At 47.5% G+C, this 17,682-nt stretch overlaps 1 protein-coding gene across 2 annotated transcripts in view; it reads left to right on the forward strand.

Annotated features, from left to right (window-relative positions):
- Positions 1-17,682, forward strand: part of itpr2 (inositol 1,4,5-trisphosphate receptor, type 2) — a 71,715-nt gene that overhangs the window by 11,264 nt on the left and 42,769 nt on the right. The window contains exons 9-25 of one of the 2 annotated variants that reach the window (XM_079743465.1): positions 383-487; positions 2,212-2,256; positions 3,962-4,113; positions 4,466-4,565; positions 5,173-5,333; positions 5,471-5,612; positions 7,761-7,919; positions 11,507-11,679; positions 12,007-12,126; positions 12,872-13,057; positions 14,677-14,928; positions 15,237-15,384; positions 15,479-15,626; positions 15,869-16,056; positions 16,360-16,483; positions 16,634-16,691; positions 17,265-17,430. In XM_079743465.1, the coding sequence (XP_079599591.1) occupies positions 383-487; positions 2,212-2,256; positions 3,962-4,113; positions 4,466-4,565; positions 5,173-5,333; positions 5,471-5,612; positions 7,761-7,919; positions 11,507-11,679; positions 12,007-12,126; positions 12,872-13,057; positions 14,677-14,928; positions 15,237-15,384; positions 15,479-15,626; positions 15,869-16,056; positions 16,360-16,483; positions 16,634-16,691; positions 17,265-17,430 (2,427 nt within the window). The remainder of the gene's footprint in view (positions 1-382; positions 488-2,211; positions 2,257-3,961; positions 4,114-4,465; positions 4,566-5,172; positions 5,334-5,470; positions 5,613-7,760; positions 7,920-11,506; positions 11,680-12,006; positions 12,127-12,871; positions 13,058-14,676; positions 14,929-15,236; positions 15,385-15,478; positions 15,627-15,868; positions 16,057-16,359; positions 16,484-16,633; positions 16,692-17,264; positions 17,431-17,682) is intronic. The other variant, XM_079743466.1, reaches the window with a different exon arrangement.

Genomic DNA, 17,682 nt, shown 5'->3' on the forward strand with positions numbered 1-17,682 from the left:
ACAACAGAATAGTTCTGTTTCAGAATGTTTATCCAACACTTATTTGGTAATCGTGTATGGGGGTCAAATTGGGAAATGAATGCATGGTTGTTTTAAATGTTGTCTTAATACTATTGACTTAGATTTCCCTGTTGTATTAAGTGTAAAATAATACCATAATTTCCCTTTCCATACTTCTAGCTACCTTGCATTCTTACTAGTCTGCTGATTGTGATGCTAGTGTTACTCTCTGCAGAATGAGGCATCAGACATTCCTGTACATTAAGACCCCTGTTTCTTCCAAGCCTGTATTTCATTATCACCCTGTTCCTCCCATGCAGGTAGTTCTTTATTCCTCTGTTTGTCCCATAAGGTAGTACATTATCCCTGTTCCTCCATACAGGTAGTGCATTATGACCCGTGTCGTGGAGGAGCTGGACAGTGGAACAGCCTCTTCCGTTTTAAACACTTGGCAACAGGGAACTACCTTGCTGCTGAGGTAATGAGTGTTTGTGTGTGTTTATATGTGTGTGTGTGTGTGTGTGTGTGTGTGTGTGTGTGTGTGTGTGTGTGTGTGTGTGTGTGTGTGTGTGTGTGTGTGTGTGTGTGTGTGTGTGTGTGTGTGTGTAGTCCACAGAACACACCGTCTTTTGTATTTGTCCTTATGGTCCGAGGAGTGGCGTCTAGTGTTTGCACATACGAAACACAAATATTTCTATAAGTAAGCGTAAATATGATATTTTAATCCTGACATTGATTTGATGAGTTTTTTTAAAACAAATGTTCAGTTTAATGTGTAGATCTCTTTTTATTGTTTTTTAATTATTTTAAATAGGAAGTAAAGTCAAGTGTTTCAGCTGGAATTCAACAAATCAACGGCCATCCAGAATGAGCACCACGTACATCCGCAAACAGCCACACACCATCCACCCACACACCCACACATCCACACACACATCCACACACACATACATAGACACACACATCCACACACACATCCACACACACATCAACACACACACACAGACATAGACACACACATCCACACACACATTCATAAACACACATCCACACACACATCAACACACACACATCCACACACACATCCACCCACGCATCCACAATCCACACACATCCACACTCAACACACACATCCGCACATCCATGGACACTTATTATTAGCGTTATACGCGTCCAAGAAGCTTAATTTCTACACACACACCACCCAGACAGAGCTCCACACACACACCGCCCAGACAGAGCTCCACACACACACCGCCCAGACAGGGCTCCACACACACACCGCCCAGACAGAGCTCGACACACAGATATCCCAGACAGACAGAGCTCCAAACGTCAACACACACCGCGCCTCGGCTGTCTCTTGGTCGGGAACCGACGCCTGCGTTCTGAGCACAGTGGAGCGTGCACATTGTGTTCTGGGGAGACTGGCACAAACATAGGATTTCCTTTCTCTAAATTACAGTCAGATTTTAGTAATCATATTTAAATAGCATTGATTACTTTGTTGACGATCATGTAGGACAAATAAACACATAAAAAGTATTTTGGTTAAACTTGCCCTCCATAAAACATTCAACATTAATTTAATGTCAGCTGAACTATAATAAAGTAAGTGTGGTTGCAGTAGGTGGCAGTATTCACATCTTTATGAAGCACCATTCATTTGCTAGAGTCTCCATTCAGGAGTTGGGTTTCCATGGGTTCAGATGTTAAACAGGCAGCAGGGATGTCAGGCTGCTGAAGACAGTCTAGCATTAACGCTTCAGAATGACCTCCGTCCCCCATTGGGCTGTCAGCGATAAAGGCCCCTTCTGCCTCATCGCCACGGCTATAGCATTGAGTCGAGAATATGTCTGTTACAATCAATTTGGCATGATATGTCAAGGGAATCAAACCATCGGCTTATGGGTGCTCACAACTTTGCCCTGCAAGGACTATATCTATAAGAAAATAACCTGCTTTACCTACTGACCTTCCAAATCAGCACGGCCGAAAGTTCAGTGATAAAAACAATGTTTAGATAATTAAGTGTTTGGACTTCAGTAGTTGTCAAGGAGAAAACACCAAGTAGAAATTGCAAGCTACAAGCCTACAACTTTTGGCAAAACATAACGTTTTTGGGCAATTAATAGCACACATTTTAATGTAAATCACTAACTGCAAAGCACTGCACACTTTAATGAGTCCTTTGCTGTGTTGTCGATACAGGGGAACCCCGATTTCAAAGATGAACCCGTGGAGACCAAGGGCGAGGTGAGTCAATCAATCAATCGTTGAGATTAAAATCTCTTTTACGAGAATGACCTGGCCAAGATGGCCAGGTGGCAGCACCATGATAAAAAATAAACACAATCAACAGTCGCGTACAATTCTCACAGACCACACTCACAGACCGCACCAATCAATGTACAGTACAACATTAGAGTCACCACAAGAATGTTCCAAACATCACATACTGGACTCTTAAGGGTCACCAATGTTCTGGAAGGTTTGCAGTGCTCTCCAACTGGTCTATGTGATGTTAGAAATAAGGGCTGTTCAAAGCAGGCCTGCTCTGAGCGGGTAGTTTGACAGAATCTTGTCGCAGTCTGTCTGACTGGGCTCCGTCGGTCTCTTCCCACATGGAGATAGAAACAGCTGGTGAACAGCAGCAGTGGTAGTTTGTTTCTACAGTGTTTCAGGCCTCCTTGTTCTGTGGTTATGCAATCCTTGCAACACACACACACACACACACACACACACACACACACACACACACACACACACACAGGAACATACGCACGTACACAAACACAAAGAGGAATACACAGGGACACAAACACACGCACAGAGGAACACACGCAAACGCACAAAGGTTCACACACACACGCACGCACACAGGAACACGAATAGAGGAACACACAAAAGCACCATCCGTCTGCCAAACTGGCTGAACCCTGAATCCATATCCAGACTTTTCTCTCAGCTCCTAGCTACCTTCCTCATTTGTATTCTGCCACTGTATGACACACACACACAGACACACACACACAGACACACACACACAGACACACACACACAGACACACACACACACACACACACACACACACACACACACACACACACACACACTCAAGCTCCTCTCAGACCCACCGCATGCTTTTGCATGCACATGCTGCAACTCAGACACACAAGGGTGCCTTACATAACGTCTGGTGGCTGGGTGCCCTCTGAGGGGGAGACGTGCTGTCTGATTTCTCCTCCTTTCAGCCTGCCGCTACTGAGCCTGGGGCTGAGTCAGGAGGAGGAGGAGGGAGAGGGAGGGGAGGAGGGGAGAGAGGAGGGAGGAGGGGAGAGAGATAGGGAGGATGGGAGAGGAGGAGGGGAGGATGGGAGAGAGGAGGGAGGAGGTAGGAGGGGAGGATAGGAGGGAGGAGGGGAGGATGGGAGGGAGGAGGGAGGATGGGAGAACAGGAGAGTGAAGAGGGCCTGTGGGAGGAGAGCATAGGGAGGAGAGTTGATTGCCGTGTGTCAGGGACCTCGGTGAATGCACAGAGCTTGGGGAGAAATGAAGCCCCACCATTAGTATCTGTTATCCTCCGCAACGCATACAGCAGCCCACGCCACCTCACCGGAGCGCAGCATGGTGTCTGACGCAGCAGGCAGAGCAGGAAGGGCTCTGTGGTGTGAGGCCACAATACCCTGTATAGGCTCCTGGATACCTCTCTTCATGAAGGAATTAACATCAGGCTGTGTGTGTGTCTGTGTGTGTGTGTGTGTGTGTGTGTGTGTGTGTGTGTGTGTGTGTGTAAAAAGAATAAAACCATTATTAATAGTCTTAGTAATATGTAATAAAAATGAAGCTCAAATATTTGAAGAAGCAGGTCTGCATGTATAATGGAATAATATCTGGCGTTACACAATGCCAAATGACTGTGTGATCTTCCCCTCCACCATGGCTCCTACTTCTGCACCAGAGCGAGACGGAGACGCTGTTCTCCAAGAGGAAGCGCCAGGCGGCCGACAAGATCAACTTTGTGCTCGTCTCTGTGCCGCACGGCAACGACATCGCCTCTCTGTTTGAGCTGGACGCCACTACACTGCAGAGGGCTGACTGTCTGGTGCCCAGGTCAGCACACGCCCACACTGACTCACTGACTCACTGACTCACTGACTCACTCACTCACTCACTCACTGACCCACTCACTCACTGACTCACTCACTCACTCACTCACTCACTCACTCACTCACTCACTCACTGACTGACTGACTGACTGACTGACTGACTGACTGACTGACTGACTGACTGACTGACTGACTGACTGACTGACTGACTGACTGACTCACTCACTCTGTCACTCACTCACTCTCTCACTAGCTGGGCGGATGGTTATATTTGCTGTAGATATTTTTTGCAGTATTCCAAACTGTGTGTGTGACGTTGGGTGTGATAAGAAGTGTGGGTCTGTTGTGATGAGCAGGAACTCCTACGTGAGGCTGAGGCACCTGTGCACCAACACCTGGGTAACCAGCACCAACTTCCCCATCGACACTGAGGAGGAGCGGCCGGTCATGCTCAAGGTCAGCCGCACGCCAACACAAACACAACACAACCTAATGTGTTTGTTTTGAACGTCGACAATAGGAGACGCAAACGCACAAAGTACGTAGTCATGGCAGTCTTGCTATGGGTAAAAACACACGCACACACTCACTCACTCACATGCACACACTTGCAAAGACTCGCACACAGTAAGGATTATAAATCCTTATTATAATGCATAAGCATTAATATGTATTGCTTCATGTCTTTTACTTACATTGGACCCTTAACTACTGCTGCATTCATCATGAACTCATATTCACTCATTCATATTTTCATGTATGTACATGTACAGACTGAAGCCTTTGATTGATATACTATCTACATATTTTGATTTATTGATCCGTACATGTGTTCAATCATGCACTCGTCAGATTTCCAATTCAGATATCTAGGGCCCGCTTAGATTATTTTTTCCCATCTATATTTGTATACATATTATCTTGGTTTGGTTCTGTACTCATCTCACTGCAGTTGCTGCTATGACACTTGAATTTCCCTCCCAGGATTAATACCAGTTTGTCTCATCTTACCCTATCTCATCTTGTCGATCGTTTGTGCTTTGACTCTATCCTGGTGCCGTAGATCGGCACCTGCTCCACCAAAGAGGACAAGGAGGCGTTTGCCATCGTGTCTGTGCCGCTATCCGAGGTCAGAGACCTGGACTTTGCCAACGATGCCAGCAAGGTGCTGGAGTCTACTGTCCGCAAGCTGCAGTATGGAAAAATCGCTCAGAACGAACGCAGGTATGCTGGCAAACCACCGGCAACACAACCACCGGCAACACAACCACCAAGCATCAAATCCCGTGGGAATGGTACCGTCAGTTCAAGCCTCTCATCTGGAGCCTTGTTCATGCTCTTCTTCTCCCTGTGGATTCCAGGTTCGTGACGAAGCTCTTGGAGGACCTGGTGTTCTTCGTCTGTGAAGCGGTGAACAACGGCCAAGACGTTCTGTCGGTGGCCATCTCCAGACCCAACCGGGAGCGGCAGAAACTCATGAGGGAGCAAAACATACTCGCTCAGGTCTGTCGCTATACACACACACACACACCCACACGTGCACGCACGTGCACATGCACGCACGCATCATTATCCTGCAACTAATCTATTGGGTGTGCCAGTAGTCATGACTGCCTTATTAATGAGTGTAACAGATGTAATGAGAGCAGGGTTATCAGGGATGAAACTGACCAGTGTTGTTGGCGATACACTGGCCAAACAGATTGTGCTGAAAGGAAGACAGACTGCTTAGTATTTAACTCCAATTAGATTACCTCCAATGGGGAATGCTTCACAAAGTATAAAGTGTGTATGTGTGTGTTAGAGATGGGCGATATGGCCTAAAATCCATATTGCGATATACATTGCAGCCTCTTGCGATAGCGACATATATCACGATATAAAATCATAAAATAACCGTTTCAGAACAGGTTACATAGACCCTAAGGAAAGCCAAACTGCTAAATGTATTTTAAAAAAAGAGAAATATAGTATGTCATTTCGAGAACATTTATTGTGAAACACTGTAATCATACAACATAATGTTGCAGATAAATAAAATTAGTATTGGGTTTCTTTCCTTTAGTGCAAACCATTCTAAAAGGCGCTACACTTAGTTTAAGTCCTTGGTTCTTAAATGCCACCCAAGATGCAGAGAACAGGAAAACGGGTGTCTTTCTAGATAAGGAACAGACACTGTACTGACAATTAGGGATGGGCATGATTAATTGATGATCGATCATTGATTGTTAAGATTTTTGTCGATTACGTGATATTTTTAACCATCAAAAGGAGGTTGACCCAGCTGGAGAGGTGGTCTCGGAGACGTTGCTCAACATGGAGCAAAGAGGAGACGGAACGTCTTTTGGATATGTGGGTCCGATATCCAAAAGACATTCCGTCTCCTCTTTGCTCCATGTTGAGCCACCACCCGACGGTCCGACAAAAGCAAGTAAAAAGTATGCTGGAAAACATAACTTAAAAATGCCGATGCATTTAACACATTGCGAGTCAGGATGAGGGAGAAGGAGTTGGACCAGTCCGCAGATCAATGTATATCACGCTGGATATCCATGATTGTTTACTTTCACCGGTGCTTCCCCCCCCCCCTTTTTCTTTAACGCTTTACAATGCCCCAGACCTTTTTGTCCAATGATTTAACCCATTCAGACCGGATCACGCATCTGTGCGTGTTTACCTTTAAGACCGGATTGCGCATCAATGCCTGTGTGACCGGTTGATTCTGCGTTGTGTTTTTTTTAAATGAAAGACGTGACCCGCGATCTCTGTCCGGACTCGGGAACTCCGACGTCCATTTATTGGTTGCTCTCTGAAGATAAACATGAAAAAACAGCTTCCTCTTAGAAGTGACCTTGACAGAACTCCAACTCCTCTACGAAGCACACAGAGGGGGAGGGGCACTAGCATGACTACACGAAGGTCAGGTGTATGCTAGCTCACCGCAACAAAATACAAAGTTCCCCAAAACACTGAAATCTGCAAGGATATTTAAACCAGACTTCAATTGAACAATGTATAATCAAAATAACTAATATAAAGAATGATAAACTATAAGATGGTCAACGATTTGATCATAAAATAAATGTACACACCTCTTCCCAAGGGAACCAGAACAAAGGGAAGAGGGCAAGGGGGCACGGGAAACTTATGGGGTTCTCAGGAATGTGGGCGGGAGCACAGAAGGAGGAGGAGCCAAATCAAAGCACAAAATCAAATAGAAAGGGGCACATAAGGGGGCATAGAAAGCTACACTTCAGGTAATAAAACAAAACTGTAAGGCAATTTTGTGTAATTATAAAGTAAGAGATATGACACCCTGTTACACCTGTTTACCATTTGTACCGGCTGCGCGGAGCAGCATTGTATCTACTAGATACAATGCTGCGCCGCACAGCAGCCGGTACAAATGGGTTAACGTTCTTTGCACACATGCAGGTTTGTTGACAAATTCTGGCACTGTTGCGAAAATTGCAACGTGAAAAGGAATTGCACCACACCAAAAATTAAACATTGTAATTTGCGTCATCAACATGCATTATCGCGATAGAGCGATAGAATTAAAATCTCTTATCGTAGGCCATTTTTGTATCGTTTATATCGTACATCGTTTATATCGCGCATTACTAGTGTGTGTCCTTTCCCGTGCTCCAGATCTTCGGCATCCTGAAGGCCCCGTTCACAGACCAGGGCGAGGGTCCCATGCTGAAGCTGGAGGACTTGGGGGACCAGCGCTACGCTCACTTCAAGTACATGCTGAGACTCTGCTACCGAGTGCTGCGCCACTCGCAGCAGGACTACCGAAAGAACCAGGCAAGACCCCCCCCCCCCCCCCCCCCCCCCCCCCCCCCCGAGCTGGGCCTCACTAAGCCTGGGCCTAACAGCTGAGGCTTTGTTAAGACCAGTCTTTCAAATGGACTTCAAGTCCCAATTTCACCAATCAAACCGGTCAAAGCCTGTTCCTGACTACGGCCGGTCTGAGTGATGCCCGTTCATGTGAATGCTCAGGCACGGCGCCTAGCATTGAGCGTTGCTAGGATACATTGTTAACAATTTCCCGCTGTTTTGCTCCTCTATAGCTCAACGTTAGGCTGAACAGGACCAGGTAGAAGGCAACTGGACAGACCTTTAGATCCTGAAGGAGATAGATCCAACCCTAGAACAAACAAACAGTCCCACCCTAGAACAAACAGTCCCACCCTAGAACAAACAGTCCCAAAGCAGAGCAAACAGTCCCACCCTAGAACAAACAGTCCCACCCTAGAACAAACAGTCCCACTCTAGAACAAACAGTCCCATCCTAGAACAAACAGTCCCACCCTAGAACAAACAAACAGTCCCACCCTAGAACAAACAAACAGCCTAACCCCAGAACAAACAAACAGTCCAACCTCAGAGCAAACAAACAGTCCAACCTCAGAGCAAACAAACAGTCCCACCCTAGAACAAACAGTCCCACCCTAGAACAAACAGTCCCACCCTAGAACAAACAGTCCCTCCCTAGAACAAACAAACAGTCCCACCCTAGAACAAACAGTCCCACCCTAGAACAAACAGTCCCACCCTAGAACAAACAGTCCCACCCTAGAACAAACAGTCCCACCCTAGAACAAACAAACAGTCCCACCCTAGAACAAACAGTCCCACCCTAGAACAAACAGTTCCACCCTAGAACAAGCAGTCCCACCCTAGAACAAACAAACAGTCCCACCCTAGAACAAACAAACAGCCTAACCCCAGAACAAACAAACAGTTCAACCTCAAAGCAAACAAACAGTCCCACCCTAGAACAAACAGTCCCACCCTAGAACAAACAGTCCCACCCTAGAACAAACAGTCCCTCCCTAGGACAAACAGTCCCACCCTAGGACAAACAGTCCCACCCTAGGACAAACAAATAGTCCCACCCTAGAACAAACAAACAGTCCCACCCTAGAACAAACAAACAGCCTAACCTCAGAACAAACAAACAGTCCAACCTCAGAGCAAACAAACAGTCCAACCTCAGAGCAAACAAACAGTCCCAGCCTAGAACAAACAGTCCCAGCCTAGAACAAACAAACAGTCCCACCCTAGAACAAACAAACAGTCCCACCCTAGAACAAACAGTCCCACCCTAGAACAAACAGTCCCACCCTAGAACAAACAAACAGTCCCACCCTAGAACAAACACACAGTCCCACCCTAGAACAAACAGTCCCACCCTAGAACAAACAGTCCTACCCTAGAACGAACAAACAGTCCTTCCCTAGAACAAACAAACAGTCCTTCCCTAGAACAAACAAATAGTCCCACCCTAGAACAAACAGTCCCACCCTAGAACAAACAGTCCCACCCTAGAACAAACAGTCCCACCCTAGGACAAACAGTCCCACCCTAGAACAAACAGTCCCACCCTAGAACAAACAAACAGTCACACCCTAGAACAAACAGTTCCACCCTAGAACAAACAAACAGTCCCACCCTATAACAAACAAACAGCCTAACCCCAGAACAAACAAACAGTCCAACCTCAGAGCAAACAAACAGTCCAACCTCAGAGCAAACAAACAGCCCCACCCTAGAACAAACAGTCCCACCTAGAACAAACAGTCCCACCCTAGAACAAACAGTCCCTCCCTAGAACAAACAAACAGTCCCACCCTAGAACAAACAGTCCCACCTTAGAACAAACAGTCCCACCCTAGAACAAACAGTCCCACCCTAGAACAAACAAACAGTCCCACCCTAGAACAAACAGTCCCACCCTAGAACAAACAGTTCCACCCTAGAACAAGCAGTCCCACCCTAGAACAAACAGTCCCACCCTAGAACAAACAGTCCCTCCCTAGGACAAACAGTCCCACCCTAGGACAAACAGTCCCACCCTAGAACAAACAAATAGTCCCACCCTAGAACAAACAAACAGTCCCACCCTAGAACAAACAAACAGTCCCACCCTAGAACAAACAGTCCCACCCTAGAACAAACAGTCCCACCCTAGAACAAACAAACAGTCCCACCCTAGAACAAACACACTGTCCCACCCTAGAACAAACAGTCCCACCCTAGAACAAACAGTCCTACCCTAGAACGAACAAACAGTCCTTCCCTAGAACAAACAAACAGTCCTTCCCTAGAACAAACAAACAGTCCCACCCTAGAACAAACAGTCCCACCCTAGAACAAACAGTCCCACCCTAGAACAAACAGTCCCACCCTAGAACAAACAGTCCCACCCTAGGACAAACAGTCCCACCCTAGAACAAACAGTCCCACCCTAGAACAAACAAACAGTCCCACCCTAGAACAAACAGTTCCACCCTAGAACAAACAAACAGTCCCACCCTAGAACAAACAAACAGCCTAACCCCAGAACAAACAAACAGTCCAACCTCAGAGCAAACAAACAGTCCCACCCTAGAACAAACAGTCCCACCCTAGAACAAACAAACAGTCCCACCCTAGAACAAACAGTCCCACCCTAGAACAAACAGTCCCACCCTAGAACAAACAAACAGTCCCACCCTAGAACAAACAGTCCCACCCTAGGACAAACAGTCCCACCCTAGAACAAACAAACAGTCCCACCCTAGAACAGTCTTAACCTCAGAACAAACAAACAGTCCAACCTCAGAGCAAACAGTCTAACCTCAGAACAAACAAACAGTCCCACCCTAGAACAAACAAACAGTCCAAACTCAGAACAAACAAACAGTCCAACCTCAGAGCAAACAAACAGTCCAACCTCAGAGCAAACAGTCCCACCCTAGAACAAACAAACAGTCTTCCTATAGAATTGAAACCTCTCTATCTGCTCCTCCTTGCTATACATCCTAAATGGATTGCTTCTGTCTGTAATTACGTCGCTTGTCTAATCAAGCTTGTTGTAAGTCGATGAGATGCAGCGCTGTGGAGCAGAGTTGTTGATGTAGAAACGGCCCAGATTGTGTCATCAGCCTGCTGCTGATGAGCCCAAATACACCCAACCCTGCTGAAGTCCAGGCCTCAGCCCTTTGGACCAATCAGCCCGATAATCAATTAGAGTACATCTCTGCCAGTCATAACCATTTCAGGGTTTCAATCAAGTGTGTCTTGTGGCACCTGCATTTAGTAAAATAGCAGCTTGGTTTGAAGGGTGATCCTTAGTTTGATCCTCCTTACTGCTTGGTGGCTACTGAGAGGTTCACCAAGAAACGTCGTCCATCCGTCATGGAGCTGTTCAGGGCAGATGGTCAGTGCTGTGGCTTCAGGGCCCACTGGAGCCTGACCAGGGGCCCCCAACACCCCTGTTCAGCACTGTATCACCCTACTCCCAGCATCTCAATGGATAGTCTGTTTCCTCTGTGAACCTGCTCAAACATCTGAGGCCATGATGGTTCATTCAGAAGTGCTCACCAAGCCGTCATCTCCCCCCTCAGGAATACATTGCCAAGAAGTTCTCCATCATGCAGTCCCAGATAGGCTACGAGATCCTGGCCGAGGACACCATCACTGCCCTACTGCACAACAACCGCAAGCTCCTGGAGAAGCACATCACCGCCAAGGAGATCGAGACCTTCGTGAACCTCTTGAGACGTAATCGAGAGCCCAGGTCTGAGAGCTCAACCTCCCTCTCAAAGGAGAACCCTCTTTAAGTCATGTTGGGGTTAGGCTTTCCTTTAACATTCAAACGGAGGGGAACCATGGCAACGATACAAGTCTGTCACAAAGACAAGGGGCCAGTACATAGTATTAAATACGTGAAATGTCAAAACGTCAAATGCGCATGGACAAGCTTCAGACCAGACGCCTCTTTCTGAGCTCTTGTTTAAAACATCCCAAACAGTGTCTTGTATTTGTTTCATCAGAGAACCTTCTGGTTTATGTGGTCAGATCCACAGGATGGAGATCGTGTCCATGATTTGGCCTGTTTCCCCAGGTTCCTGGACTACCTCTCTGACCTGTGCGTGTCCAATAACACCGCCATCCCCGTCACCCAGGAGCTCATCTGTAAATTCATGCTGAACCCCAACAACGCAGACATCCTCATCCAGACCAAGTCAGTCCAAACTCGCGCTTCTCCACTGGGATTTTGCAAAGACGGCCGCTATCAATTCCTTATAAAGAGTTGCAATTCTTTACACTCTGTCCAGAGATGTTATGCTGAGAACGAGCAATGTTGAGTTCTCAATTATTTAATGCACAAAAAAGGTTTGAGGTGGACATCTCTTTAAGATGTCAGCCTTCTTTCACACTCCTCCCCCTCCCTGCACGCTCCTCTTCCTTTGTTAATTTCCTTCTCCTTCCCCTTCCTCCCGTTCTTCTCTCTCTTCCTCTTTGTCTTCATCTTCATCGTGTTCTGTGTTTCCTTCCTGTTTTTCTTCTTCTTGTTCTTCCTCGTGGTCTCCTTCTCCTCTCCTCCCTCTCCTCTCCTCCTCTCCTCTCCTCCCTCTCCCTTCTCCCTTCCTCTCCTCCCTCTCCTCTCCTCCTCTCCTCCTCTCCTCTCCTCCCTTTCCTCTCCTCCCTCTCCCTTCTCCCTTCCTCTCCTCCTCTCCTCTCCTCCTCTCCTCTCCTCCCTCTCCCTCTCCCTTCCTCTCCTCCCTCTCCTCTCCTCCTCTCCTCCTCTCCTCTCCTCCTCTCCTCTCCTCCCTCTCCCTTCTCCCTTCCTCTCCTCCTCTCCTCCTCTCCTCCCTCTCCCTTCTCCCTTCCTCTCCTCCTCTCCTCTCCTCCCTCTCCCTCCTCCCTTCCTCTCCTCCTCTCTTCTCCTCCCTCTCCTCTCCTCCTCTCCTCCCCTGGTGCTGCAGACTGATCCCCAACACGGAGAACAGCCTGGAGTCCTCCCTGCTCCCCGTGGAGGAGGTGGAGGAGGAGGAGGTGTGGCTCTACTGGATCGATGGCAACAAGGAGCCTCACGGCAAGTCAATCCGCCACCTGGCCCAGGACTCAAAGGGCCACAACAAGATGGACACCGACATTATCACCTACTATCGGTGAGAAGACACCCTGTAGCCTGGAGATACAGCCCGCTCATGATGAACCAGGGGTCGTTATTTACTTAGTTAATCACCTGTCATCAAACGTCAAATAATCTGCATAGATAGACAGATAGATATAAACATATTTTTACAAGGTTTCGTTACAGGGTATTAAATGAGTTAGTAAATGAAGAGTGTGTGTGTGTGTGTGTGTGTGTGTGTGTGTGTGTGTGTGTGTGTGTGTGTGTGTGAGACGTGTATATATACAAACATACATATTTATATTAATAGTATACCTTTAACACAAATAGTCTACTAATGTTAAGAGATCTGAACAAATGAATACAAGTTTGTTTCAAAGGACTTGCATGAGAATGACAATGAGGATGAAGACAAAAGACTAGCCTTGTATATAACTGAATAGACTTAGAAACAGGGCAGGTTTAGCAGGAAACTAGAAGCTCTGATTTCAGCCGCGTTGGTCAACATTTTGGTGTGTGTATGTGTGTGTGTGTGTGTGTGTACGGCTTTTTGTAAAGGATCATTGCACCCCCCTTCCTCATACTGTGAGGTGATCCGTCAGTATTGTCAGCATTCAACTGCAGCTAAGAACCTGTTCTGCAACATCACCAGACAACGCACTTTCCCTTCGAACCGTTTCTACTCCCTTCCTCCTTTCACGCTGTAAACAACCTGCCTTCACCCCACATGACCTCTTCCCGCCTCAACTCAGTGTAACGCTGACTCCCTTTGCCTCTGCTGGCCCTGACCACTCTACACAACAGTACCCTCTGTCATGGTTCTGAACTCCAACCAGGAGAATAATGTTGAGACTTTGTTTCGCTGACGATGGTGGATACTGCTGGCATGTCCTCAGTTAACCCAAATCTTATTCCAAAATGTTAACGTCTTTCTTTTTCAATATAGATTATAGGTTGAGATAAGATATACTTTATTCATCCCTGCAGGGAAATGTAGGTTTTCCAGCAGCCAGCATACATACACAGAAGACAACACGTATATACATACATATCCCACATACACAAAAAACATGAACCAACACTACATAACCAGGATAGAAAAGAAGAAAAGAAAAGTGTGCAAATATATAGGTAAAAAAATACAGTTTGATAGATGAAGCTCAGGCTAAAGTTTTAATTAATATTCTTGTGTCCTTTTTGCAGCTTAGTTGCTGTAACCTCTAGTTATTACAATATATAGATATAGGAGTTGATATATTGCTTTTATAGTTTGCCACACAACCCCTGCACACTTCCTACAGACGCAGTTGTTGTAAAAGGTCCACAGCTGCACTACCCCACTGCCACCACTAGTGGTCAGGAGATTGGGCCCAATGTTCCCTCACCGCTGCTTTCCACCCTGGTGGGTTGAGGGGACTTGTCCTTTGGATGGATTAGGTTGGGGATGTCATACAATGTGGGGCTGTGAGGACATTTGAAGAGATGATTGAGCATGTGAATCAGGGAAATCATCTGACCAGACTCCTACTCAACCCTCCACAGGTACCATCTGACCTGACTCCTACTCAACCCTCCACAGGTACCATCTGACCTGACTCCTACTAAACCCTCCACAGGTACCATCTGACCTGACTCCTACTCAACCCTCCACAGGTACCAGCTCAACCTGTTTGCCAAGATGTGTCTGGACCGCCAGTACCTGGCCATCAACCAGGTGTCCACCCAGCTGCCCGTGGAGCTCATCCTGCGCTGCATGTTCGACGACTGCCTGCCCTACAACCTGCGCGCCTCCTTCTGCCGCCTCATGCTGCACATGCACGTGGACCGAGACCCCCAGGAGGCCGTGGTGCCCGTCCGCTACGCCCGCCTCTGGACCGAGATCCCCTCCAAGATCACCATCCATGAGTGAGTTGGAGCAGCTCCTAGACCACTTGTAACCCCACACCGGTCCCGAACAGCTCCTAGACCACTTGTAACCCCCCACTGGTCCCGAACAGCTCCTAGACCACTTGTGTACCGAGCAGTGAACCCCAGCAGGGGTTTCCATGCTTCTGTGATCCGGGGGGTTCCAGCTTCTCAGTGGTTCCGGTCCAGCGGTGCGACCGCAGGCTGAAACATTGTGATGGATCTGTGGGCTCGTTACACTCATATGGGATCACCCTGTGTGTGTGTGTGTGTGTGTGTGTGTGTGTGTGTGTGTGTGTGTGTGTCAGGTATAAGTACGATGCCACCGACTCCCCCCGGGAGGAGATGAAGCGGAAGTTCTCCCCCACCATGGAGTTCGTGGAGGAGTACCTCCGGGACGTGGTCAGCCAGCCCTTCCCGTTCGGGGACAACGAGAAGAACGAGCTCACCTTGGAGGTGAGCCTGCAGCCTCCCCCGGTCTTCTGTGGACTCTTTGGTTTTAGTATAGTTGAACTGCACCGTCCAGTGTGTTTCACTCCCCGTCTCCCAGGTGGTGAACCTGGCACGGAACCTGGTCTACTTTGGTTTCTACAGCTTCAGTGAGCTGCTCCGGCTCACACGCACCCTGCTGGCCATCCTGGACATCGTCCAGTACCCCCTGGCCTACGTCAACAAGCTCAACAAGAGCCCCGAGGCCGGTCGGTCCTTCAGCCTCCTCTTCTTCAGCATGTCAGCCTGCTATAAGACTCTAAAAGGCTTTATGTTGTTTATCAAGTACAAATACAACACTTTTATTTTTGCTTAGTGCTTCAGTAATTTAACCCTCGGAAATGTATGATTGATGGGTCATAATCCTTCCTAGCAGCGGTCACCTTTGGAGACGCAGATGAATGGAGGGTTTCCCCAGTCCCAGAAACGTCTCTTTGTGTTGTTTCTTCAGGCAACAACGTGCTGCGCACCATCCACGGCGTGGGGGAGATGATGACCCAGATGGTGATGAGTCGGGGTCTGCCCCACAGTCTTCCCGACAGCCCCCCCTCGCTGCGTCTGGGGAAGGGCCACCTCTGCCCCGACAACGAGGACGTGATGGTGATGGACACCAAGCTGAGGATCATCGAGATCCTGCAGGTCAGGGCTCCCTGCGCTCATGGATGTTGTGTTGTTGTTGTTGTTGTTGTTAAGCCCCCGACCACCAGGAGGAGGAGGAGATACCGTGCGTCCTTTTACATTATTAACTACCTCTTCATTATTTTCGTCTTATTTTCTTTTGAGTGCCATGATTCAAATGTTAATTGGTTCGTATTTGAATTGCAGGTTTTTTCTTCAGTGATTCTGCATTGTGGCACATACTGCAGATACTGCTGGGATTCCTGGTTTCACGCTGGTCAATACCGGTTAAATAGGGTTTGTTTATCTCTTTTCACGTCGCAGTTCATCCTGAGTGTGCGGCTGGACTACAGGATCACCTACCTGCTGTCCATCTATAAGAAGGAGTTTGACAAGGAGATTGTGTCTGAGAGCTCCATCTCCATGAATGACATTCCCATCATCTCCGGTACTGTCTGCCATCTTGTTTCTCTCTGTCCTCCTCCTGTCAAGCCAGAATGATTTATGTTTCGGTTCCCTGTTCAATACTGGAGGCTTTAGTGGTTACTGTGAGGTTTACTGGACTGTGAACAACAACATATCTCTGTTCTCCTCCCAGTGTCTGAGCCCGACATCGACGAGATCGCCTTTAAAGCGGAGGCCATGTTCGCTGGGAGGTACGTAGAGGGGGGCTGGAGAAGGAGAGGAAGAGGAGGGGTGGAGGGGAGGTGGGAGGAGAAATGGTGGAGGTAGAGGAGGGGAACCCTAAATTCAAAGCGTTCTTGTTTTTTTAAAACTTGATCGTAAAACAATATAAGGTGTATATTTTAGTTCTATTTTACTAACTGTAGGAAATTGGTATGCCAAATAATTTATTTTTGAATAAAAACTAACTGTGATCGGTCCTGTTTACGGGCTGATACCCGATGTTTAAGTATGGGTAATGATGAGTGTGACGGTGACACCGTATCCTAGAGCCTGTCTCTAGCATCCTACAACCACCTGAACACAACCTTCATAGGCATTCAGGATCTAATGAACATACGCTCACATGAACTCATCTGTGATATCTAAAATTATCAAATGATAAAAAATATATAAAAATCCATTTAATAGCTATACTAGATATAACGGAAAAAGTACCAATCAATGAACTATCAATCTTGCTTTTTGGAAAATGAGTTTTGATACTGCTCTTCAAAGTGCGTGTGTGTGTGTGTGTGTGTGTGTGTGTGTGTGTGTGAGAGCAGCTCTGAGCGCAGCACGGTGGAGCTGGATGACGAAGGGGGCCGCACCTTCCTGCGGGTCCTGATCCACCTCATCATGCAGGACTACCCCCCGCTGGTGTCCGGCTCGCTACAGCTCATCTTCAAACACTTCAGCCAGCGGGCCGAGGTGCTGCAGGCCTTCAAACAGGTCCGAGGCTTCTCAGCTCAAACACTCAGCGGTCTGAGCCTTCAAACTGGTCTGAGGCCTTCAAACTGGTCTGAGGCCTTCAAACTGGTCCGAGGCTGCTCAGCTCAAACACTCAGAGGGCCAAGGTCTGAGCCTTCAAACTGGTCTGAGCCTTCGAACTGGTCTGAGGCCTTCAAACTGGTCTGAGTCTTCAAACTGGTCTGAGGCCTTCGAACTGGTCTGAGTCTTCAAACTGGTCTGAGCCTTCGAACT

Source organism: Pollachius pollachius (genome assembly GCF_949987615.1).
Source record: "Pollachius pollachius genome assembly, chromosome: 9".
In the NCBI taxonomy this organism is placed as follows: Eukaryota; Metazoa; Chordata; class Actinopteri; order Gadiformes; family Gadidae; genus Pollachius; species Pollachius pollachius.